This window comes from Heterodontus francisci, chromosome 12 (assembly GCF_036365525.1).
Source record: "Heterodontus francisci isolate sHetFra1 chromosome 12, sHetFra1.hap1, whole genome shotgun sequence".
NCBI lineage: Eukaryota > Metazoa > Chordata > Chondrichthyes > Heterodontiformes > Heterodontidae > Heterodontus > Heterodontus francisci.
In genome coordinates, this window is record NC_090382.1 from 111,257,719 (window position 1) to 111,284,572 (window position 26,854).

General features: G+C 41.2%; 1 protein-coding gene across 1 annotated transcript; it reads left to right on the top strand.

Moving 5' to 3' along the window:
• The first annotated feature begins 3,716 nt into the window (after positions 1-3,716).
• On the top strand, positions 3,717-24,718 carry LOC137375737 (protocadherin gamma-A6-like). Its single transcript, XM_068043124.1, is given in 7 exon segments — positions 3,717-6,305; positions 9,772-9,875; positions 13,230-13,494; positions 23,101-23,614; positions 23,617-23,953; positions 23,956-24,492; positions 24,495-24,718. Coding segments are annotated over 7 exon segments (4,407 nt in total). The 5' UTR covers positions 3,717-3,879.
• The last annotated feature ends 2,136 nt before the right edge of the window (positions 24,719-26,854 follow it).

Here is a 26,854-nt window from a genome sequence, read left to right on the forward strand (position 1 = left end):
GCAGTTGAAGGCAGCTAACCCTCGATGCAATTTTAAGATAATGCATTGGAATATGGTTTGATGGTTACCCAAGGCATTCGAGCTGGTTGAAACGTATTTTATGGTGTTAGAGTTATATAGTTCGGCCAGAAAATAGTGTCATTTAGTGCTCAATCTTATACTTTATATGACGACGTCAGCGGTAATGGTGTAATTAAGTGTACAGTTTAATTTAATTTGTGATTGTCAGGCAGCCTTATGTTCAGCATATTCATGAAATAGAGGATGTTGGGAACCAAAGCAAATAATTAGGTCCATTTCGCTGAAACGAATCTGTATTCTGTGAACTTTGTTTGCTACATGCAAAGTAATGTAAAGCGACGGGCTTTGGAGGTTTAATATTGTATCGCTTATAATCGTATTATGGAAGATATAACTGTATGAATTTCATGTCCAAATTTAGAAGGTGAACCTAACTTTGTTATATTTTCTACTCAGTATCCTGCTGTTTAAGTTTAAAATAACAACAGAGCAAATGAAAATGAATTTTATTTCTTATTTTCTTGCAACCGATTGTCAATATTTTACTCAAATTTGGAAGAAAAGAACATTCCCGCTTTACCAGCAGAGGGCAGTTTCGTCTGGATTGCTCATGATATTTTTTCTCCGTTGTTATGCTCAAGACAGTGACTGTAAAATGTTGTCAGTGCGCAATGAAGTATGGTTGCAATTCAAATAACTCGTACCAGCTTTACGCACTCTCAGCTGACATATACAAGAGATAGCAGAAGAGTTCCTTCTGCGCAGCCGGAAAACGCACCTTAAAACCCGCACCATATTAATATCAAATATGGATAAAATAAGCTATTTCCATTTCGAACACCAAGGATTATCTTGGTCGTTCTCGGGAAGCGTGGCAAAGTGATGGTGATTTGGCATTGTCTGTCCTTTTGGATTAAGGATGCTTGTGAGAATTACTTTACAAAATACACAAGAGACTTGAATCTTATTCCTGGAATTAAAACGTTAAATATTCCAATTTTTGAGCAAGTCTGGCACCTTCTGTGGCACGAGGATCAGAGTTAACGTTTCGGGGTTGTGACCTTTCACCAGAACTATTTCTATTATTAATTCAATTTTCAGCATCCGCAGTATTTTATTATTGTTTCATGACTGGAATCTGGGCTGATTTTTTAACCATGATTCAGATGTGAATTAAAAGTGTATTGACCTACCAATCGCAGCGTTATTTATGCATGCATATCTAATATAAGGTTGAAGGCATCGCATTTTCTTTACATTGGTTCATGGGACGTGGGCGTTGCTGGCTAGGCCAGATTTTTTGCCCATCCCTAATTACCCTTGAGAAGGTGATGGTGTGCTACTTTTCCGAACCGCTGCAGTCCATGTTGGGTAGGTACACCCACAGTGCTGTTAGGAAGGGAGTTCCAGGATTTTTACCCAGCGGCCGTGAAGGAATGGCGATTTCATTCCAAGTCAGGATGGTGTGTGGCTTGGAGGGGAACTTGAAGGTGATGGTGTTCCCATGCATTTGCAGCCCTTGTTCTTCTAGTTGGTAGAGGTCACGGGTTTGGAAGGTCCTGTCTAAGGTGCATCGCTTCAGTGCATCTTGTAGATGGTACATACTGCTGCCATTGTCCGTCGGTGATGGAGGGAGTGAATGTTCGTGGATGGGGTGCCAATCAAGCGGGCTGCTTTGTCCTGGGTGGTGTCGAGTTACTTGAGTGTTGTTGAAGCCGCACCCATCCAGGCACGTAGAAAGTACTCCATCACACTCCTGACTTGTGCCTTGGAGATCATGGACAGGCTTTGGGGAGTCAAGAGGTGAGTTCGGCGCCGCATGATTCCTAGTCTCTGACCTACTCATGTAGCCATGGTGTTTATATAGCTACTCCAGTTCAGTTTCTGATCAATGCTAACCCCACAAGATGTTGATAGTGGGGGATTCAGTGATTGTAACGCAATTGAATGTCAAGGGGAGATGGCTAAATCCTCTCTTGTTAGAGATGGTTATTCCCCGCAACTTGTGTGGCACGAATGTTACTTGCCACTTACCAGACCAAGCTTGGCTATTGTCCAGGTATTGCTCCATGCCTACACGGACTGCTTCAGTATCTGAGGAGTTGTGAATTGTGCCGAACATTGTGCAATCATCAGCGAACCTCTCCACGTCTGACCTTATGACTGAAGGAAGGTCATTGATGAAGCAACTAAAGATGGTTGTGTCTAGGACACTACCCTGAGGAATTCTTGCAGTGATGTCCTGGAGCTGAGATGATTGGCCTCCAACAACCACAACCACCTTCCTTTGTGCCAGGTACAACTCCAACCAGCGGAGAGTTTTCCCCTGATTTCCATCGATTCCAGTTTTCCTTGGGCTCCTTGATGCCATACTCGGTCAAATGCTGCCTTGATGTCTGACCTCACTTCTTGAGTTCAACTCTTTTGTTCATGTTTGAGCCATAGCTGTAATGAGGTCAGGAGCTGAGTGGCCCTGATGGAACACAAACTGAGCGTCACTGTGCAGGTTATTGCTATGCAAGTGCCTCTTGATAGCATTGTTGACGACATCTTCCATCACTTTACTGATGGTTGATCGTAGACTTGACCTGGGTGGACTTGTCCTGTTTGTTGCAATTTTCCACATTGCTGTTTAGAAGCCAGTGTTGTACCTGTAATGGAACAGCTTGGATAGGGGTGCGGCAAATTCGTCCCGCACTGGTCTTCAGTACTATTGCTGGAATGTTGTTAGGGCCCTTAGACTTTGCAGCATCCAGTGTGTTCAGCCGTTTCTTGATTTCACGTGGAGTGAATCGAATTGGCTGAAGACTGGCATCTGTGATGCTGGGGACTTCAGGAGAAGGCCAAGATGGATCATCCACTTGGCAATTCTGGCTGAAGATGGTTGCAAATGCTTCAGCCTTATCTTTTGCAATAATGTGCTGGGCTTCGCCATCATTCAGCATGGTGATATTTGTGGAGCCACCTCCTCCAGTTAGTTTTTTAAAAATTGTCCACCACCATTCAGGACTGTATGTGGCAGAGCTTAAATCTAATCTTTATGATGTAAAGACACATCTAAAAATAGAAATATTGCTTAGCACATCATGTACTGGCATTACGAATCAAATTCTCTGCATAAATAGCATATAATGAACTAGGTCCACCTACCTCACCCAACCGACCACCAGCCCCGCACCACAGAAGGGATCAGTTCTTTCTGTGCACGTGGAATTCAACGTTGGTATCCGATGATAGGAAGCTGGATTCAAGTTTTGAACAATGATGAAATAGAGAAAACCCTTCCAGATAGCATTATTAAATTGAATCGTCAGACTTTATCTCCCAAAGCATGAATAGGACATAAACTAAGTATATATCAGATGTGGTGACGTGCGCATTAAAGTTTACTTGAGTTTAGGTTGCAACTTTAGAAATTAAATAATAATATTCAGTCTTTCGAAATTTAATCGACACATTTTAGATAAAACTATAAAAATAGGACTAGCATAACAGGTTGGTCATGTTTTTATTAAACACCTTTAAATATAGGTCTTCATTTACAAGAAAAAAAATAAAGCAAGCATGCTTTAAGAAATGCTTGGTGCAGTAATTGGTTGAGGCTCTTTGTGTCGCTGTCTACCAATAAGGAACTGCTCCGTTGTGAGAGATCTACCCCCCACACTCATCATCAAATGCAGACTGCACTCGAAAGGGAAGGGACGCAATGCTTGTCTTTGCGCCGCGGATCGCTTAGCTCGCGAATATGCGTTTCTGGGTTTAATACTTACATTTCGATGCAAGAAAAGGCATTTTTGTGGTGGGTTAAAGCGCCGATTGAAACGATTGATTCTCATATATGTTGAGTAAGATAGAGCAATGGCGAATACACTCAGCGGCGGGGCTTACTGTGTGTTCCTGCTTTGTGTCTCGGACGTGGTTTTCGGACAGATTCGCTACTCTATTCCCGAGGAACTGAAGATTGGTGCCCTTGTTGGAAACATCGCTGAAGATTTGAGAATAAGCGTTCGGGAATTTTCAGATCGGAGGTGCCGCCTAACTTCTGCTGACGGAAAGCAATATTTCGAGGTAGATGGGGAAACTGGAATTTTATTTGTTAATGAAAAAATAGACAGGGAGCAGCTTTGCATGGAGAGCTCAACCTGTTCCATATCTTTGGAGCTCGCGCTGGAAAATCCTTTCGAGGTTTTTCCTTTTGAAGTGGACATATTAGATGTAAACGATAATTCACCAATTTTCTTGACAAGTGTACTGTCGGTACAGATCGCGGAGTCAGTTGCACCAGGAGCGCGCTTCCCTCTCGAGAGCGCACACGACCCAGACATTGGTTCGAACACCGTCAGCAGTTATCAGATTAGCTCGAGTGAACACTTCGGCCTCCAAGTGCAGACAAGAAACGATGGTAGCAAAATTGCTCTATTGTTGTTGGAGCAACCCTTGGACCGCGAACAACAATCATCCTTTGAACTGGTATTGACGGCTGCTGATGGTGGGATTCCGAACAGGAATGGCACAGCCCAGGTTATCGTTACTGTAGCGGACGCTAATGATAACGCCCCTGTATTCGATCATGAAATATACAGGACAAGTGTATTGGAAAACGCACCTAAGGGTACCTTAGTGATCAAGCTACACGCCACTGATTTGGACGAAGGTGCGAACGCTGAGTTCAAATATTCCTTTAGTAATTACGCTTCGCAAAGAGTGCTGGAGTTGTTCAAACTGGGCGGAGTAACTGGAGAAATTAGAGTTCAAGGTTTACTGGATTATGAAAAATCAGAAATTTATGAGCTTGCTGTACAGGCTGTTGACAGCGGTGCACACGTGGGACATGCCAAAGTTTTGGTTAGAATAATCGATGTGAATGACAATACCCCAGAGATAAAGCTGACCTCAATAACTAAAATGGTATACGAAACTGCTGTACCAGGTACCCTAATCGCTGTATTTAGTGTCACGGATCGAGATTCTGGGGAGAACGGGCACATTCGATGCCAGATTTCAAACAATGTGCCATTCAAACTTCAAACGACTTTGAAGAATCACTATAACTTGCTAACTAGTGATATGCTAGATCGTGAAAAGACTGCAATGTACAACATATCAATTTCGGCATGGGATGCTGGGTCCCCTGTTCTGTCCACAAATAAAACCATTGTCGTCTCTGTCTCTGATATAAATGACAACGTTCCGCGATTCACACAGTCCTTCTACAACACGTATTTGATGGAGAACAATACCCCGGGAGCATCTGTTTTTTCGGTTACCGCTCTGGATCCTGATTTGGACCAGAATGGAGAAGTCTCCTATTCTATTCTGGAGAATCAGTTGCAGCAGGTGTCTGCAAGTGCTTACTTTACTATTAACTCGAAAACTGGTAGCATTTTTTCGCTGCGGTCCTTTGACTATGAACAGTCGAAGAATTTCCAGATCACGGTTCAAGCTCAGGATGCTGGATCTCCGTCGCTGAGCAGCACGGCTATGGTGAGCATTGTTATCTTGGATCAAAATGATAACGCTCCAATTATTATTTCGCCATTAACGTGGAACAATTCAGCCACACTGGAGATTAGGTCCCAACCAATATATTCAGGATACTTGATCACTAAAGTAATGGCTGATGACGCAGATTCCGGGCAGAATGCGCGGCTTTCTTATGAACTGATTGAGGCCTCTGATCGGGCCCTCTTTGATATAAGCCTTTCCTCTGGAGAAATCAGAGCAACCCGAACGTTTACCGAGCAAGACAGCACCACACAAAGACTGGTTATCTTGGTGAAGGACAATGGACAACCGAGTCTGTCGACCACAGTCACAATTCTCTTCTCGATGCAGGCAAACGTTACTGAAAACCTTTCTGAACGTGAAGACCATCCTAGGCATGTCGAATATGTCTCAGATTTACATATGTATTTGATAATAATTTTTGGATCAACGAGCTTTATATTTCTTGTAACCATACTTTTACTGGTCTTTCTGAAGTGTAAACAAGATCGAAATAATATACATTATCATAGCCCTGCAGTTTATTGTTGTTGCATGCGGAAGAATTCTAATCCTATCTTCAGTCAGAGACCTTCAGCAAGCCAATCTCTATATTATTATGGAGCTGCTCAGACGCTCCCTGCTCCCGAAACTTATGGTTACACAGTTCGCTTATCGCCGGAGTCATCCAAGAGTGATTTTTTATTTGTAAAGGCCTGCCATCCTACATTACCACTGAGTGACATCAGTGTTTGTGACGTCAATGCGCGGAACTGATCGAAAAACGCATTCCATGCATAGTGCCAGCATTTTATTTCCTGGAGGAACTGATATATTAAGCAGTACACTTTCAGGGTATGCTTCCTGTATATTTGTCATTCAATGTAGCAACTGACGCAAGCCTAATGAAAAGATGGGAAACTCTGTCTATAGTATCAGCAGATTGATTATATGAAAACATATGAAGCACTATCAACAGCCTGGGGGTCGACATTGTGCAGAAACCTATCTGGACCAGCCATATAAATACTTTGGCTACAAGAGCCAGTCAGATGCTGGGAAATGTGTGGCGAGCAACTCACCTCTTGACTCCCCAAACCAGTCAACCATCTACAAAACACAATTCCGCAGTGTGATGGAATGTTCTCCACTTGTCTGGATGAGTGCAGATTCAACGACACGCAAGAAGTTCCGCACCATCCAGAAAAAAGCAGTCCACTTAATCAGCACACCATTCACAACCTTAAGCATCCACTCCCTGCACCACTGACACACAATGGCAGCAGTGTGTAGCATACACAAGGTGCAGCAACTCATCAAGGCTCCTTTGACAAAACCTTCCAAATCTATGACCTGCACTACCTAGATGGAAAAGAAAAAACATGGTAACACCATCACCTGCAAGCTCCCCTTCAAGTCTATCACCATCCTGACTTGGAACTATATCACGATTCCTTCACTTTGAATTGGTCAACTTCCTGCAACACCTTTGCTAACAGCAGTGTAGGTGTACCTACATCAGATGGACTGCATCGGTTCAAGAAGGCGGCTCACCACCAGCTTCTCAAGGGAAATTGCAAATGGGCAACAAACGCTGGCTTTGCCAACGCCTCTCATGTCCCTTGAGAAAAAAAAACATTTAATCAAATGTTGATATTTCAAGGCCTTCTACAATTCAACATTTTCTGGTTAAAATCGTGGTGTAATAGTGAATCGAATATCATGTTTCCTAAACTAGGTCACAAATGACAGATAGGTTAAAAAAAAGCGAATGGGATCCAGGGGAATGTGGCAAACTGGATACAAAGGGTAATTGTTGACGGGTGTCTTTGTAACTGGAAGGCTCTGTCCAATGGTTTCTCAGGGCTCAGTATTAGGTCCCTGCTTTTTGTGTTATATATTAACGATTTGATGTAAATGTATGGGGGCATAATCAAGAGGTTTGCAAATGACACGAAAATTGGCCGTGTGGTTGATAGCGAGGAGGATAACTGTAGACTGCAGGAAGATAGCAATGGACTAGTGAGGTGCACAGAAAGTGGTAAATGGAATTCAACACGGAGAAGTTGGAGGTGATGAATTTGGGGAGGTAAAACAAGGCAAAGTAATACACAATTAATGGGAGAATATTGAGAGTTGTAGAGGAAGTGAGGGACCTCGGCATGAATGTCTGTAGATCCCGGAAGGTAGCAGGACAGGTCGATAAGGTGATTAAGAAGGCATATGGAATCCTTTCCTTTATTAGCTGAGGTATAGAATATAAGAGCAGGGAGGTTATGCTGGAACTGTAGAAATCATTATTTAAGCCACAACTTGAGTACTGTGCGCAGTTCTGGTCACTTCATTACGAAAGGATGTAATTGCACTAGAGAGGGTACATAGGAGATTTATGAAGATGTTTCCAGGACTGGAAAATGCAGCTATGAGGAAAATTGGATAGGTTGAGGTTGTTCTCCTTCGAACAGAGGAGGCTGAGGGGAGATTTGATTGAGATGTACCTAATTGTGAGGGGCCTGGGCACAGAGGATGGGAAGGGCCCATTTACCTTAGCAGAGAGGTCAGTGAACAGGGGCATAGATTTAAAGTGATTGGCAGAAAGATTAGAGGGGAGATGAGAAAACTTTTATTTTCATCCAGATGGTGGTAGGGGTCGGGAACTCACTGCCCGTAAGGATAGTTGAGACAGAAACCCTCAACTCATTTAAAATGTGTCTGGATATGCACCTCAAGAGCTGTAAACTGCAGGGCGACAGACCAAATGCTGGAAAGTGAAATTAGGCTGGGTGGCTCATTTTTCAGCCAACGCAGGCACGATGGGCTACGTGGTCTCTTTCTGGGCCATAAACTTTCTATGTTTCCAAACATGTATTTGATAACATAAAGTAAATCTGCCTTATGATTACACTTTGATATTAAATTGAATTTGCTCTTATGATTAGAGATTCATGTTGATGTGATCTTATAGCACAGTGAAATAATAGAAACAAATTTGAATAAAATATAAAGGAAATGCCTGAAATGCACGATGAAACAACTGTGGTACATCCTAGCTTTTTTGCTGAGGGATAAGAGATGTTCATTGTAACGAACATACTGTTTTGTATCTTGTGAGTTGTACCTGAGCGCTTGAGTTTAAAGTAAATTGGAACTACAGTAAAAGTGCATCTCTTGCACAAAGTGCATCGCTTTAAAGTTGTAACGTAAATTCTGGGCGTGATTGGCCGATAGAATGAAAAACACCGAACTGGCAACTGGAATAAAAGATTCTTGCACGTGATCGCTTCGATATGAGCACGCTCTGAATATAGTTTCAACTCTTGTCACAAACTATGTTTTTACTCGTTTTATGGAATGTGGGCGTCGCTGGCAAGGCCAGCATTTGTTGCCCATCCCTAATTGCCCTTCAGAAGGTGGTGCTTCTTGAACCGCTGCAGCACAAATGTAAAACATGCCCGGAGTTGTCAATTGCTCCTCGTGGACAATTTGTCAAACTATTTGCAATACATGTCACTGTCAATACTTTTGTTTTCACCTTATCTGAGCATTTCCATTAAGTCTATTGGTAAGAGCATTGAACATCGGAGTGAGCAGGCTCTTTTCTGTGCACAATAATCCAAGTTGTACCCAGGCAGTACAAACAGCGTTGAACTTTGTGGATAATCACATTCGTTCACTTCACTGCAGATTCTAGGATCAGGATATATTTCGAGTTTTTGATACATTTTATTAGAAAGCACATTAATATAATCAATTACATGCAGCGTCCATGACATTGGCGTCAAATATAAAAGTTGCCGGAGAACTGAAAAGGCTCGTGAGCTGGCTTCTTTTCACCACTCACAATAGTCCCGGGTCAGATTATACAGAGTTCCTTGAGTGCAACCAAGCAGTCTGTACGTAAAATGCCTATTACTTTGCCTAATACGCCGTTAACTTCCATGTAGATGTCGTTAAGACGTCAGTTGCTTATTATTTAAGTTGGTTGTTCTCGTTTATTCTGCGTATCAGTTAATGCATTTTAGATCTATCACACTATGGATGCCCTGCATGCATGATTTGCATTTGCAATCCTATAGCATTTAACACACGGTCTCTTACGATGTTGGTTAAAAAAGGAAGTACTCACACACACACCGTCAGGTGTATTTTAGACACTCTGGTGTATCTCGAATAATCAACGCTCCACTCACACTCTCAACGTTACTTCGCTGCAGAACCTGATACATTTGACCATAATATGATAGAATTTTACATTAAATTTAAAAGTGATGCAGTTCATTCCAAAGCTAAGGTCTTCGATCTAAACAAAGGAAACTATGAAGGTATGCGGGGCAAGTTAGCTGTTGTGGATTGTGAAACTACATTAAAAGGTATGACGGTAGACAGAAAATGGCTTGTAGTTAAAGAATTAATACATGGTTTACAGCAAATATGCATTCCTTTGAGTCACAAAAACCCAGCAGGAAAAATGATCGAATCGTGGCTAACAAGAGAAGTTAAAGATTGTACTGGAACAAAGGAGGAGCCTTATAAAGTTGCCAAAAAAGTAGTAAGACTAAGGATTGGAAAAATTTTAGAATTCGGTAAAGGAGGTCCAAGAAACTGATAAAAAAAAAGGGAAAATAGAATATGAAAGTAATCTAGCGAGAAACATGAAAACAGACTGCAAAATCTTGTACCGGTATGTAAACAGTAAAAGATTAACAATGTCAAATGTGGGCCCATTACAGGCCAAGACAGGAGCATTTATAATGACTAATAAGGAAATGGCAGAGAAACTAAACAAATACTTTGCGTCTGTGTTCAGAGAGGAAGATACAGAAAACCTCGTATATATGCTAGAGAACAAACGGACGAGCACGAATGTGGAACTGAAAAAAAATAGTATTAGTAAAATAGTACTACTGGAGAAATTAATGGGACTGGACCTGATGAGCTACATCCCAGCGTGTTGAAAGAGGTGGCTGTAGATGGAATGGATGCATTGGTGGTCATCTTCCAAAATTCTATAGATTCTGGAATGTTTCCTGCAGATTGAAAGGTAAAAAATGTAACCCCACTATTTTAGAAAGGAGGTAGAGAGAAAACGGGGAACTACAGATCCGTTAGCCTGACATCAGTAGTAGGGAAATGCAAGAATCTATGATAAAAGATGTGATAACTGGACACTTAGAACATAATGGTACGATTGGGCAGAGACAACATGGATTTATGAAAGGGAAATCATGTTTTGCAAAGCTGATGGGGTTTTTTCAGGAGGTAACTGACAGAACAAGTAAGGAGGGGGGACCAGTTCATGTGGGATATTTGGATTTTCAGAAGGTTTTCGACAAGGTCCCACAGATGAGGTTAGTAACAGGGATTGGAGATAATATAATCGAGAATTGCTTAAAGGACAGAAAAGAAAGTAGGAATAAACGAGTCACTTTCACGTTGTCAGGCTGTGACCTATAGGGCACCACAAGGATCAATACTTAGACCCCAGCTATTCACAATATATAACAATGATTTGAATGTGGGGACCAAATGTATTATTTCCAAGTTTGCTGATGACACAAAACTAGGTGGGAATGTAAGTTGTAAGGAGGATCCAAAAATGTTTCACGGGTATTTAGACAGGATAAGTGAGTGGGCAAGAACACGGAACATGGAATATAATGTGGAAAAATGTGAAGTTATCCACTTTGGATGGGAACAACAGAAATTTAAAGTATTTCATAAATGGTGAGAGATTGGAAGTGCTGATGTCCAAAGGGACCTGGGTGTCCTTGTTCATGAGTCATCAAAAGCTACCATGCAGGTGCAGCAAATTTATGTTGACCTTTATTGCAAGATGCTTTGTGTACAGGAGTAAAGATGTCTTTCTGCAATTTTATAGATCCTTGGTGAGACCACATCTGGGGTATTGTGTACAGTTTTGGCCTCCTTACCTGAGGAAGGATATACTAGCTGTAGAGGGAGTGCAATGGAAGTTCACCAAAATAATTCCTGGGATGGTGGGATTGCCGTATGAGGAGAGATTGAGGAAACTGTGCCTGTATGCTCCAGAGTGTAGAAGAATGAGAGGTGATCTCATTGAGACATACAAAATTCTAACAGTGCTCGACGTGGTAGATGCAGGAAGGATGTTAACCTGGCTGGGGAGTTTCGAATCAAGGGAGACAGTCTCAGAATAAGGGGTAAGCCATTTAGGACCAGTATGAGGAGGAATTTGTTCACTCAGATGGTGGTGAATCTTTGGAATTCTCTATCCCAGAGGGTGATGGAGGCTCAGTCTTTGATTATGTTCAAGGCAGAGATCGATAGATTTCTCGATATTAAAGACATCAAGGGATATGAAGATAGTGTGGGGAAATGGTGTTGAGGTAGAAGATCAACCATGATCTAGCTGAATCGCGGAGCAGGCTCGAGGGGCCGAATGGCCTACTCTTGCTCATATTTTCTATGTTCCTATGTTTGTGTCCGTGTCCAAAGTATGCTTTGGCCTAGCTTTTCCCCTGCAAGTTTAATATCTATTTTAATCTACACGGTTCTAGCTAGTATATTTTATTTGATATATACCTACCTATCCTTATACACAGACTGGTTGAAACTTTACCTGTTGGTACCGACTGATAAATGAAAAAGAAATGTTAAGCAATAAAAATAAAGGATACAAGTCTGAAACCTGGTGCTCATTGATTATCTGTTTTTTTTTCAAGATCTTTTGAATGCATGGCAGCATTGAAGAAGTTTTCAGTTAACGAACGGAGATTAAAATAACAACTTATTTATGATAGTAACTTGGAAAATAGGAGCAGGAGTCGATCTTTTGGCCCCTCGAATCTGCTCCGCCATTCACCTAGATCATGGCTGATCTTCTGCCTCAACGCCATGTCCCTGCATTATCCGCAGATCCCTTATTATCTTTAATATCTAGAAATCGATCCCGGTCTTGAATATACTGCCACTGCTTTTCTACTGTCTTAACTTTTAACTTATTTTCCCAATCCACTGTCTTCATTCTCTTGTAATTACCTTTATTTAAATTTAAGGCACTAGATTCAGACCCAAGTTTCATGATTGCGTATTCCAATGAATGTTTTTTTTTAACTTCAAATGATTTCAATGAATCCTACAAGGTGGTAACCAGTGTTATGCTCGATCACGAAACGATTACACCGTACAACATAGCATTTTCCACCTGCGATGCCGGATGACCTGTTTCCACCGAAAATGACACTTTTATTTCCCTGATATTAATGGCAATGTTGCCCAGTTTACACAGTTCTCATAAGATGGGAAAAATCCTGATAAATCTTTATATTTCTGGTCCAGTTGTGCAATCTGTTTTGGACCATAATTGAGACATCCCCCATATTATATTGTAGAATCAGACGCAAGAAGAGCCTACTTGCCATTACATTACTATTCACTTGAAGGTGGGCACGTTTATTTGATACTCTCACTTGACGATGAATAAATGAAGAATTTGCAGATCAAAGTTTATGCTCAAGATGCTGGAGTTCCACGACCGGGCAGGTAAGGTTTCTTATCTTAGATTAAAATGGCAACGTTTCATCATTAACATAGAACAGTTAAGCGGCAGTCGATATTTAGCCCCCGTCAATATATCTAGGATACATAGTCACCAAGGTAAGGGATAGTGATGCAAATTCCGGTCAGAAAGCATGGATTTCCTACGAACTGATTGAGATCTGAGTCTCTTCACTGTGGGCCTTTAGTCCTGAGAAATCAGAACAACACGAATCCTTACCGAGCAAGATGCCAGCACACACCGCTCGTGGTCTTGGCAAAGGACAATGGACAAGCTAAGATCTTAATCTTGCTTTTAGTTCCGTCGAACGTTACTGGCATCCGTTACGAACGCATTGATCTTCCCAGACACACTGAATGTTTCTCGGGTCTAAATATAAATGCAGTAATCATTGTTTGGATCAACGAAGTTCACATTTCTTGCAACCATAATCTAGCTCGTCGTCCTGTAATGTAAAAAAAAGACCAAATTACAATGTACTGTCGTTGCATGCGGACAAGTTCAAATGGTGTCTTTAATAGGAGACCTTCACCAATCGAATCTTTAAATGATTACGGAGCTGGTCCGAAACTCCCTGTTTCAGAAACATATCCTTACACCACCATTTATCACCGGAATCATCCAAGGCTGGCATTTCTTTTGTTCTTGTTTTTAATGGCCTGCATTCCTAGGTTGCCTCTGATTGACATCAGTGTTGGTGTTAGCAGTGAGGGAAAGTTACCTCGAAAGCAACGTTCTACACCGACTGACTGGTAATGTACTTCACAGAGAGGCTGATATATAATGCAGTATAATGCAAGAGTGAGTTTCATGTATTTTAATTATTTGCTGCAGCAGTTGCCGTATGTAATGATGAAAATGATAGTCCTGCCTGTCTAATGCTGCCCCTTTTGTGATCTCTTGAGCAATACTTACTTTACTCTCCCTTCACTCACTTTTGAACTTTCAAACTTTCTCCAGTAGTGTTAAATCATCTTTCCAGATAACGTGTAATGCAAGCATTACTTTCGTTCGACATTTTTATTGCGACGACAGCTTTTCTTTTGTAAAAGCGTTCTTTTATAGTATTACCCATTGCACTTAAAGCTTTTGAATTGCATTTTTCTTACAACATGCTGAAGATAATCGCGCACTCATTAATGTTCAAGTAAGGAGGGAATTAATGAGCTGTCATAGAGCCTTATGGCGACAGATTAATACACGGAGCAATAAGACACACTCACACGTGTGGACAATTTTAATCATATGAAAGGTTCATATCCAAATGAAACAATCGTTCACAGATTTAGCGAAAAAGCTAAACACTGCGGCACAGTGGCGCAGTGGTTAGCACCGCAGCCTCACAGCTCCAGGGACCCGGGTTCGATTCCGGGTACTGCCTGTGTGGAGTTTGCAAGTTCTCCCTGTGTCTGCGTGGGTTTTCTCCGGGTGCTCCGGTTTCCTCCCACAAGCCAAAAGACTTGTAGGTTGATAGGTAAATTGGCCATTATAAATTGTCACTAGTATAGGTAGGTGGTAGGGGAATATAGGGACAGGTGAGGATGTGGTAGGAATATGGGATTAGTGTAGGATTAGTATAAATGGGTGGTTGATGTTCGGCACAGACTCGGTGGGCCGAAGGGCCTGTTTCAGTGCTGTATCTCTAATCTAATCTAATATTAACAGTGGCTCGTTTGCATTAAAGCCTAACGTGATATTACACATCGAGGTGCTAGGCCATGAACTTGTTTGCTGGAGGAAATAACTGAGACAGAAGTCATTCAATCTTTTAAAGGAAAAACGGATAAACATTTGACACAGAGGAAAATGTAGGACTATTTCGCAAAGTAGGAAAATTGGATAACGTTTGGATTGCTCTTGTATGCAATTCACTCAATGAAATTTCTGTGCAGTGAACGCTTATAGCCCTATGATACCGCAATAACTCAAGACATGCTTTGCGATAGTTTGCGAATATATACATGCTAATAAACAGCAAAAGTTCCCCTTGTACTGTCAAGCAATCAAGATCGTAATTTAAGATCAGATGGAATATAAAACGAAAATAAATGCCTTACACAAACGCCACAAAGGAAATGTGTAATTCCGCAGTCTTGGCAAAATATAGATAGCAAAAATGGAAATAGTAAGAGCTGCAAAAAGGAATGCGAAGAATATAAAAGCAAATAGTAAATGTTCTTTCATAAATTAATCAAAAGAAAGAGAGTAGATATGGGGAATGTGTGCCTATTAAGGACAACGTAGGCAATGCTGTAATTAGCAACTAACTAATGTCAGACTTATTGAACGAGTATTTTGCATCCATTTTCATATTTTTTTAAAAAAAGGATAAATACCAGTGAAAGAAGGAAACATCAAAAGTAGAAATGTATTGGCTGCAATATATGTGGCAAAATTATATACAGATTAAACTCTACTTGGAGAGGCAGGGATTAATCAGGAATCGTCAGCATGGCTTTGTCAGGAGGATATCGTGTCTAACCAACTTGATTGAATTTTTCGAGGAGGAGACTAGATGTGTAAATGAGGGTAAAGGAGTTGATGTAGTCGACATGGACTTCAGTAAGTCTTTTGATAAGGTCCCGCATAGGAGATTGGTTAAGAAGGTAAGATCCCATGGGAATCAGGGCAATTTGGCATATAGGATCCAAAATTGGCTTGGTGGCAGAAGGCAGAGGGTGGGCGTCGAGGGTTGCTTTTGCGAGTGGAAGCCTGTTACCAGTGGTGTACCACAGGGATCGGTGCTGGGACCCTTGCTGTTTGTAGTGTACATTAATGATTTAGACATGAATATAGGAGGTATGATCAGTAGGTTTGCAGATGACACGAAAATTGGCAGTGTTGTGAATAGTGAGGAGGAAAGCCTTAGATTATAGGACGATATAGATGGGCTGGTAAGGTGGGCGGAGCTGTGGCAAATGGAATTTAATCCTGAGAAGTGTGAGGTGATGCATTTTGGGAGGACTAACAAGGCAAGGGAATATACAATGGATGGTGGGGCCCTAGGAAGTACAGTGGGTCAGATGGACCTTGGTGTACTTGTCCATAGATCTCTGAATACAGCAGCACAGGTAGATAAGGTGATTAGGAAGGCATATGGGATACTTGTCTTTATTAGACGAGGCATAGAATATAAGAGCAGGGGGGTTATGATGGTGCTGTATAAAATGCCAATTAGGCCACAGCTGGAGTACTGTGTACAGTTCTGGTCACCACACTATAGGAAGGATGTGATTGCAGTGGAGAGGGTGCAGAGGAGATTCACCAGGATTGTGCCTGGGCTGGAGCATTTCAGCTAGGGTTGTTTTCCTTAGAGAAGAGAAGACTGAGGGGGGACCTGACTGAGGTATACAAAATTATGAGGGGCATTAATAGTATGGAAAGGAAGAAACTTTTTCCCTTAGCAGAGCGGTCAATAACCAGGGGGCATAGATTTAAGCTAAGGGGCAAGAAGTTTAGAGGGGATTTGAGGGGGAAAAAATCACCCAGAAGGTGGTTGGAATCTGGAACATGCTGCCTGAAGGGGTGGTAGAGGGAGAAACCCTCAGAACATTTAAGAAGTATTTAGATGAGCACTTGATACGTCATAGCATACAAGGCTACAGGCCAAGTGCTGGAAAATGGGATTAGAATAGATAGGTGCTTGATGACCGGCACAGACACGATGGGCCAAAGGGCCTGTTTCTGTGCTGTGTTAATGCTATAACTCTATAACAAAATGACATTAGATAATGATTGGGAATTTAAAAATATAAATCTCATGACTTGATGAATTCCACACCAGTGTATTAACAAAAGTATATGAAGGAATTGCAGAAGTGTTAGTCATAATCTTTCAAAATTTACTTGTTGCGGCAATTGTGCCAATAGGTTGAGAAATTGATGATGTCACTTCATTATTTCAGAAGAATGGAAGCGATAAATCAGGTAACTACGGACATGTCACTTTGCAACCAAAAGCTATTATATTGGGGTAAAATGATTGAACACTTGAATAAATATGAGCTGATTTGAGAAAGCCAAAATGGCTAAAATGTTTGCCTGCTCTCCTTGAGGCCATTGTTAACTTAGGTAAGGAAATTTCTATGTATGTCAGAATACAAAGTTATTTGGAGGTATCAGGACAAGTTGATATGGCTTTTAAAAACATAAGTGGGATCCTGAGCTTTATAAATAAAGGCATGGAGTACAAAACCAAGAAAGTTATGCGAAACCTTTGTCAATCACTAGTTCGGTCTCTGCTGACGTATTGTGTCCGATTCTGGGGACCACACTTTAGGCAGGAAATCAAGGCCTTGAAGAGAGTACAGAAGAGATTTGCTTGAATCATACCTAGGATAAGAGACTTCAGTTACATAGGGAGATTTGAGAAGCTAGGATTGTTCTCCTTGGAGCAGAGAAGGTTAAGTAGAAATTTAATGGTAGCATTCGAAGTATGAAGGGTTAAAACAGAAAAAAACAAGGAGAAACTGTTACCATTGTCAGGAGGATCGATCAGCAGATGAGACAAATTTAAGATAATTGATACAATAACAAAAGTGGAAATGAGGATAATGTTTGCTACACTGTGTGTTGCACTGCCTGAATGAGTGGGAGAAGCAGTTTCAATCTTAAGTTTTAAAGGGGAATTAAATATATACGTGAGAAAGAAAAATTCAACACCCTGAGAAAACAGCAGAGGAATAGGACGAATAAGATATCTCTTTCATACGGTCTACTTCCGTCCTTTATGATTCAATCCTTGCGAGCTTGCAGTAGCCATTCGATAAAGTTTCACAACAAGATTATTTGCAAAAGTGATAATATGGAGGTTTGGAGAAAGCAATTTTGGCATTCACTGAAAATCTTTTGGGAGATAGGAAATTTAGATTTGAGATAAATTGTAGTTACTCTGAATTCTTTTAAATGAGATTCATGAAATGTATGGGTGCATCTGTCAAGGCCAACATTTAATGCACGTCCCCAATTGCCTTTGAGAAGTGTTATAATCTTGGGAAACCCTTGCATCTGTTTTTCTTACATACATGCAACCATATGAATGAGGAGCATGAGTAGGTCCCTCGGCCCCTCGAGCCTGCTCCGATGATCTGATTGTAACCTCAACTCCACTTCTTGCGAATTAACGAAAATTAACTTAAATACTATGACCAACAGTACACTTCTTGAAATTTATTATTATACTGAATCATATACTGAACTATATTTTCAATTCTGTTTGTAATACGCTGTGGGTAAAGCAACTGAGAGGTGACATGATGGGAAACTATGGTTTGAGCCTTCAATGACCAAATGTAATAGCCTGAAAGGTGTAAACGTGATCTAATGGTCAAAAGGCAGACTTCAGCAGAAATCTAGTTGGATGTGAAAACAGACAGCTTGCTGTGTGGGAACTTGAAGATAAAGTACCTTCCAGAGGGCCAGATGTAGCGATTGCTGAAACAAAATGACTAGGTGTCGACGCCACCGGTTGCTCAGGCTCTAGCATTGGAATGTATATGAGCTGATAGGTGTCGCAGCGTGGGAAACCTAAGATCTTGAGAGTTTCACCTGGCTTCGGTGGGTACAGATGGTTCAGTGACATCCTTTGTAATTGGACCGTTCAAATATAGAAGGGTAATGATTGGGACAAATCGGTCTCCATAGATTTTGTTGTGAAAACAAAGCATAAAAAGGGATCCCCTGGGCAAGGAGAGAGAGTGAGAGATATTCAACCAGAGGAGGTTTGGAACCATCTTGCAGACGACCCTTTCAGAAGAATGAGGGTGACAGAGGGGCCACACGTGTATATGTCGTAATGATTGGCGAGACAGAAGGATTGATTATGCTTCTACCCAAAGTGTAATGGTAATGCTGCTGTGCTTTGATGTAGCTGTTCAGACATTCGTATGTGCTAAGTCTCACTTATACTTAATAAAACCTAACCACTATCATGCACAAGTGTATCACTTCAAATCATTTCAGAATTTGGGAACGGGGGAAAAAGGGTTAATTGACCCTCTTACCCGGAATCCCAACAGAAGGTGCTGGTGAGCCACCTTCTTGAGCCACTGCAGTCCGTGTAGTAAAGGTACTCCCATACTGCTGTTCGAGATGCAAGTCCAAGTTTTTGATTCATCACAATGAAGGAAGTTCCAAGTCAGGCTAGCGTGTGACTTGGGTGGGGAGTTGGAGGTGGCCGTGATTCCATATGCCTGCTATCCTAGTACTTCCAAGTGTTAGAGGTCACAGATTTAGGAGGTACTGTCGAAGACGCCTTGGTGAGCTGCTGTAGTGAATATTGTTTATGATACAGTTTGCTGCCATGATATGCCCGTGATGGAGGGAGTAAATGCTTATGGTGTTAGATGGGGCAACGATTAGTCAAGCTGCTTTGTCCTGAATGGCGTTGAGCGTCTTAAGTGTTGTTCGAACTGCACTCATCTAGGAAAGTGGGAAATATTTGGTCACACTTCTGGCTTGTGCCTTGCAAATGGTGGAAAGGCTTTGAGGAGTTAGAAGGTGAGCCACTCGCATAGAATGACTAGCTTCTGAACTGCTGTTTCAGTAAAAACATTTTTATGGCTGGTCTAGTTAAGTTTCTGGTCAATGGCGATGTCCAGCATGGTAGCGGGGGATTCGACGATGGTAATATCATTTAAAGTCAAGGGGAGATGTTTAGCCTCTCTATTGTTGAAGATGGTCATTGCCTGGCACTTGTGTGGTGCAAATGTTACTTTCTATTATCAGCACTGTGGGTGTACCAGCATCACATGGACTGCAGCGGTTCACGAAAATGGCTCACCACCACCTTCTCAAGGGTAATTCGTGAAGCGAAATAAATGCTGGCCTTGCCAGTGATGCCCACATCCCAAGAATGTTTGAAAATGTCAAAACTTGAAGTTTGTTCAGATTTGCTGAATGCAGGCATCGAACTTTTCATTACTTGAGGAGGTATGAATGGAATTGAACACTGTGTAATTAGAAAACAGTGTACATTTTCACTTCTGACCTTGTGATGGATGGAGGATCATTGATGAAGCTGCTGAAGTTGGTTGGGGTCAGGACACTATTCGACAAACGTCTGCAGCTATGTCCTAGAGATGCCTGGTATACGCTGGCTAATGGAGAGTTTACCTACTGAATGGCGCCTCTGGCTGGAGATGCTTCAGCCTTGCCTTTTGCACTCATGTGTTAGGCTCTGCCATCACTGAAGCACGGATGATAGGGATATTGATGGAGCCCCCCACCCCCTCCTTTTAGTAGATCAATTGTCCACCACCACACATGATTGGATGTGACAGAACTCCAGAGCTTTGAACTGGTCCATGGTAGGGATGTAGTCACTAGTTTTTCCCAGAAATCTGAACTGGGGCCTTAACTTTTAATGGTACTTATTTATGATTTGGGTGAATGAAAAGTGTGTTGTATATCAAAGATTTCGGATGACGTAGATACAAGCTACACAATGCCAATCGGAGCAGGAAGTAGCAAATCGACTAACATATTAATGGAGTGGTCAAAATGCAAGTCAAACAGAGCTCAATGTTGTCAAATGTGAGATAATGCACTTCGCCCTTAAGAATGATCAATTGGCATATGCTCTAAATGATTAGAAACTGAGGATTTCAGGCTACAATAGATATTTTGAAGTCCAAGTACACAAATAATGATAAACCAGTAGACAGATTAAAAAAAAAAACACCTTTATCTCAAATAAGGCCTTTATCTCAAATGGCCTCCAATTAAACGGGAAGTATTTCTGCTTTAGTCTTATAGCAGTTTGGGTAGAAGCCATCTGGAGTGCTTATTGACTTGGAGAATCACAACTCAGGAAGGCTACATTCATCTTGAAGGTGGTGCAGTAGAAATTCCCCAGAATGATACTGGGGCTTAGACAGCTAAATTGTGAAAACGCGTTGATTAAACGCGACTTAGATTAACTTGAGTATAGGAGAATGAAGGCGTTATCCAATCAATACATTTAAAATCTTGAAAGGATTTGATAGTATAGTCAAAGAGAAACTAGTTCCTCTGGCAGGGCAATCAAGAGCAAATTTAGATACACTTAAAATTTGATCTGGACTATTCAAGACCGACGTCACAAAGCATTACTTTCACGCAGATGATGGTCGACATTTGCAACAAACACCAGCAAAAGTGTGCAGCTACTAGGACAATTGGAGTATTAAAGACTGAGATAAATAGATTCATGATAGGTAAGACGATACATCGATATGGAGGAGAGGCAGGCGCATGGAGGAGAGTTGCAGCACAACCATGATCTAGTATGAAAGGACTAGTCGGGTTCTTAATCTTTATGTGCTTCTTAAACCTTATGCTTATTGAATTATTCGCCGTATCAGGAGATTAATTACGTGGTCGAAGACAAGGTTAGGAATAATGGGTAGGTTATTGGAAGGAAATGACTAATGGCATCCAACAAGGATCTGTGCTGCGCTTTCCACGCTTCACCATATTTAGTAATGATTCATATCATTCAACAGAGTGTAATATATTCATATGTTTCCCAATGTCAAAAAAAGATTGACAGCATAATAGCTGATGTAGTCGGACGTATAGAATTGCAAAGAGATACAAAGAACAAAGATAATTACAGCACAGGAACAGGCCCTTCGGCCCTCCAAGCCTGCGCCGATCCAGATCCAGATATTGAAAGATTAAAACGGCATTAATAAACGTACGGAATAGATATAATAATTTCAACATAGATAAGTTCGAGGTATTTTAATTGGCAATAAAAATAAAGTGTTCTCATAATACTTGGACAGTAAGAATATAAATGAGGAAGAAGAGCAAACGGCTATAGGAACGAAAATACACAATTGATTAAAACGATACTTTGTGCACTGTGTTGAGGGCTGTTCGCCACCTTATGAAAAAAAGATATAGAGGCACTGGAGAATTTGCAAAGAAGGATGATATCAGGACTGCAAGCTTATGCCTAACAGGAAATGATGAATAGGTCTGGCATATTTTTTCTTGGAAAGAGAATACTGAGGGGTAACGCAATAGAGGTCTTTAAAATTATGAAAGTATTTGATAGAATAGCTAGGGAGTATTTCTACTTCGGAAGACCAAAACTAGAGTTTATTATTACAAACTGACGCCAACAAATCAAGTAGGGAATTTAGAAGTCAGTCTTCACTCAGACAGTAATAAGAACATGGAATGGGAGTAGCTCAGACAAATACCATAGGTGCATTTAAGGTGAAGCTAGATAACCAAATGAGAGAGAAGGTAATTGAAGGTTATGCGAATAGAGTTATATCAGAAAAGATGTTTGGAGGCTTGAGTAGAGCATGAACACCAGCATGGAGTAGTTGGACCGAATGGCCTGTTTATGTGCTGTCTTCTTTGGCCTCCTTGTCTCGAGAGACAATGGGTAAGCGCCTGGAGGTGGTCAGTGGTTTGTGCAGCAGCGTCTGGAGTGGCTTTAAAGGCCAATTCTAGAGTGACAGACTCTTCCACAGGTGCTACAGATAAAATTGGTTGTCGGGGTTGTTACACAGTTGGCTCTCCCCTTGCGCTTCTGTCTTTTTTCCTGCCAACTGCTAATTCTCTTCGACTCGCCACGCTTTAGCCCCGCCTTTATGGTTGCCCGCCAGCTCTGGCGAGCGCTGGCCACTGACTCCCACGACTTGTGATCAATGTCACAGGACTTCAGGGACGTAATCTGTGAATTGAATGAGTGACGAGACTTATAGGTTGTATTCTTAAATTATTTTTGAAACTTTATTTTAAACGAACATTAATAATAAATTTCCTAATACAATTGCGTGACATTGAATGCTGTGGGTAAAAAGCGTATTTACTTTTAGGTGGTTTATTGATAAATTAAGTAATGGTTATTGGTGATAAAAAAAACTGTATATGTCAACGTTTAATGTACTCCCTTTTTCTTAAATAAAAATGTGAAAACTGATTAACATAAATGCCGGGGATTATTCATTGAACACTCTTAAATATTTGTGAAGATTTTTTTTTTTTAAATGCCTGCTTTAATGAAAGCTTGGTGCAGTTATTGGTTGAGGCTCTTTGTGTCGCTGTCGACCAATAAGCAGCTGTGACGCTGTGACAGAAGGTACAAACGCTCAATTCAGATATTCGTTTAGTAATTATGCCTCACATAGAGTGCGCGAGTTGTTCCATTTGGATGCGGAAACCGGTGAGATCAGAGTTCAAAGTTTACTAGATTATGAAAAATCAGACGTTTATGAGCTTAATGTACAAGCTGTGGACAAAGCTCCAAACGTAGGGTATGCCAAGGTTTTGGTTAGAATAATTGATGTGAACGATAATGCCCCCGAGTTAAAGCTGACCTCACTAATCAAAGTGGTATCCGAGGATGTGGCACCAGGTCGTGTGATCCTTGTATTCGGTATAACGGATCGAGATTCTGGGGAGAACGGGCGCGTTCGATGCCAGATTCCAATCAACGTTCCGTTCAAACTCCCAACATCTTTGCCTAATCGCTATAAGTTAGTAACAAGTGATAAACTAGATCGTGAAACGACTGCACTGTACAACATATCCATTTCAGCACGGGATGCTGGATCGCCCACTCTTTCAGCAAACCAAACCAAACCATCGTCGTTTCAATTTCTGATATAAATGACAACGCTCCGCGATTTACACAGTCCTCATATAATGTGTATCGTACGGAGAACAACGCTCCGGGTACTTCCATTTTTTCTGTTACTGCTTTGGATCCTGATTTAGATAAGAATGGAGACGTCTCCTATTCTATTCTGGAGAATCAGATAGAAGACGCGACTGCGTCTGCATACTTTACAATAAACGCAAAAAGTGGGTGCATTTTCCCGCTGCTCTCCTTTGATTATGAACAACTGAAGAATTTGGAGATCAAAGTTCAAGCTCAGGATGGTGGATCTCCGTCATTGAGCAGCACTGCTTTATCTTGGATCAAAACGACAATCCTCCGCTAATCATTTCACCATTAAGGTGGAACAGTTCAGCGGCACTGGTGATTATACCCCACTCAATATATTCAGGATACTTGGTCACCAAGGTAACAGCTAATGATGCAGATTCCGGGCAGAACGCATGGCTTTCCTATGAACTGATTGAAGCCACTGATATGAGTCTCTTTACTGTGAGCCTTTACTCTGGAGAAATCAGAGCAACCCGAAGCTTCATTGGACAAGACAGCACCACACAAAGAATGGTTGTCTTGGTGAAGGACAATGGACACCCGAGATTGTCAAGCACGGTTCAAATCCTCTTATCAACGCCGGCGAACGGTACAGACAACACTTCTGAACGTATAGAACATCCTGCGCACGCTGAATATTTCTCCGATTTAAATATATATTTAATAACACTTTTCGGATCAACGAGCTTCATATTTCTTGCAATCATAATTTTGTTGATTGTCCTAAAATGTAAATACAACCAAAATAACACGGTTTACCAAAGTATTGCATGCGGAAGATTTCGAATGATGTTTTTAATCGCAGATTTGCGCCAAACGAATCTTTAAATTATTATGGAGCTCCTCGGACGCTCCCTGTTTCCGATGTTTACACTTACCAGGTCCGTTTATCGCCGGAATCATCCAAGAGTGATTTTTTGTTTCTAAAGGCCTGTCGTCCTGCGTTACCACTGAGTGACGAGACTGTTAATGACACCAGTGTGAGCTCGGATTCTAGGCAATAAATTCGTAATGCGACTGATGTGTAAGGTACTTACCAGGGGAACGGATATGTTACTCAATAAAATTCAAGAGTAAGTTTTGTGCATGTTAATCAATCACCGCAGCAGCTGACACATACAATAGTGAAAATTATGGTGACGCCGGTGGAAATTTTCCCCTTTTGCGATTTTCTGAGGAATACATATTTTACTGTCCTTTGAATAACTTGCTGCTTTCCAATCTTTTATCATTTTGAAATAAAAACAAACTTTCAACAATAATTGAAAAAGTTCATCCCAAAGCAGCAGTTTTCGCTAAGAACGGGCAATAAAATCTTTCGTTTCACATTTGATTGCGAAGACGGAGTTATTTAATTTGTAAAACCTCTATTTTAATGTATCGTCAATTGCAGATAAACTTACATCCGCGTTTTGCTTATAACGTGGTGAAGAGAATTGCGCATGCCTAAGTCTTGAAATCAGAAGCAAATTAATAAACTGTGATAATAGCTTCTGACTAAAATTAATGCGTGTTGGAGTAATCACTGACCGTTGTGCACGACTTTATGCACATCACAGAAAGACTTTCCACCAACCCGAAACATTCACAAGAACACAAGAAATAGGACCAGAAGTAAACCATGTGGCCTATCGAGCCTGCTCCACCATTCACTATGATCATGGCTGATCTTGGGCTTCAATTCCACTTTCCTGCCTGTTCCCCATTTCCCTTGATTCCCTGTGAGACCAAAAATCCATCTGTCCCAGCCTTAAATGTATTCAGTGATGGAGCATCTACAACCCTCTAGGGTATAGAATTCCAAAGATTCACAACCCTTTGAGTGTAGTAATTTCTCCTCATCTCAGTTCTGAATCATTGGCCCCTTATCCTGAGACTGTGCCTCCACGTTCTGGATTACCCGACCAGTGGAAACAATCTCTCAGCCCTTTTGAATCTTGTATGTCTCAATTATATTGCCTCTTATTCTTCTAAACTCCAGAGAATATAAGCTCAATTTAGTCAGCCTCTCATCAAAGGATAAACCCTTCACCTAGGGGCCAACTTAGTAAATCTTTGCTGCACCGCCTCCAGTGCAAGTATATCCTTTCTTGAATGTGGAGACCAAAACTGCACACAGTATTCTGGGTGCGGTCTCACCAAAGACCTGTACAGTTTTAGTAAGCCCGCTGTATTCCTGGACTCAAATCCCCTTGCAGTAAAGGCCAACATGCCATTTGCCTTCCTAATAGCCTGATGTATATGCATGTTAACATTGTGTGTTCCTTGTACGAGTATCCCCAAATCTCTCTGAACATCAACACTTAACCAGTTTCACACCTTTTAAATTTGTATTTTTATTTTTAAGACCAAAGTGAACAACTTCACACGTCCCTACATTATACTCCATTTGCCATCTTGTTGCCCATTCACTTAGTCTGTTTATATCTCTTTGCAGCCTCTCTATGTCCTCCCCGCAGCTTACCTTTCAACCAAGTTTTGTATCATCAGCAAACTTAGATACATCACTCTCTGTCTCTTTATCTAAGTCATTACTATAGAGTGTAAATAGCTGAGGCTCCTGCACTGATCTTTGTGGCACCCCACTATTCACTCCCTGCCAACTTGGAAGTGCCCCATTTCTGTCCACTCTCTGCTTCCTGTCTGTTCACCAATCCTCTATTCATGCTAATATATTACCACCCAAACCATGAGCCCTTATCTTGTATATTAATCTTTTATGTGACTCCTTATCCAATGCCTTTTGGAAATCCAGGTATACTACATCTACTGGTTCCCCTTTATCTACTCTACTATTTACATCCTCAAAGAGCTCTGATAAATTTGTCAAACAGGATCGTCCTTTAGTAAAACCATAGTGAACTGATTTAATCATATTATGCGTTTCCAAGTGCAATATTAAGATTTCTTTAATAATAGGTTCCAGCATCTTCCCAACGACTGATTTTAGGCTAACTGGCCCGTAGTTCCCTGTTTTCTCTCTACCTCCTTTCTTGAAAAGCCGTGTAACATTTGCCAACTTCCAAACTGACGGGACCATTCCTGAATCTAAGGAATTCTGGAAAATCATAGCCAGCGCATCCACTATCTCTTCAGCTATCTCTTTGAGAACCCTAGGATGTAGGACATCTGGTCCGGGG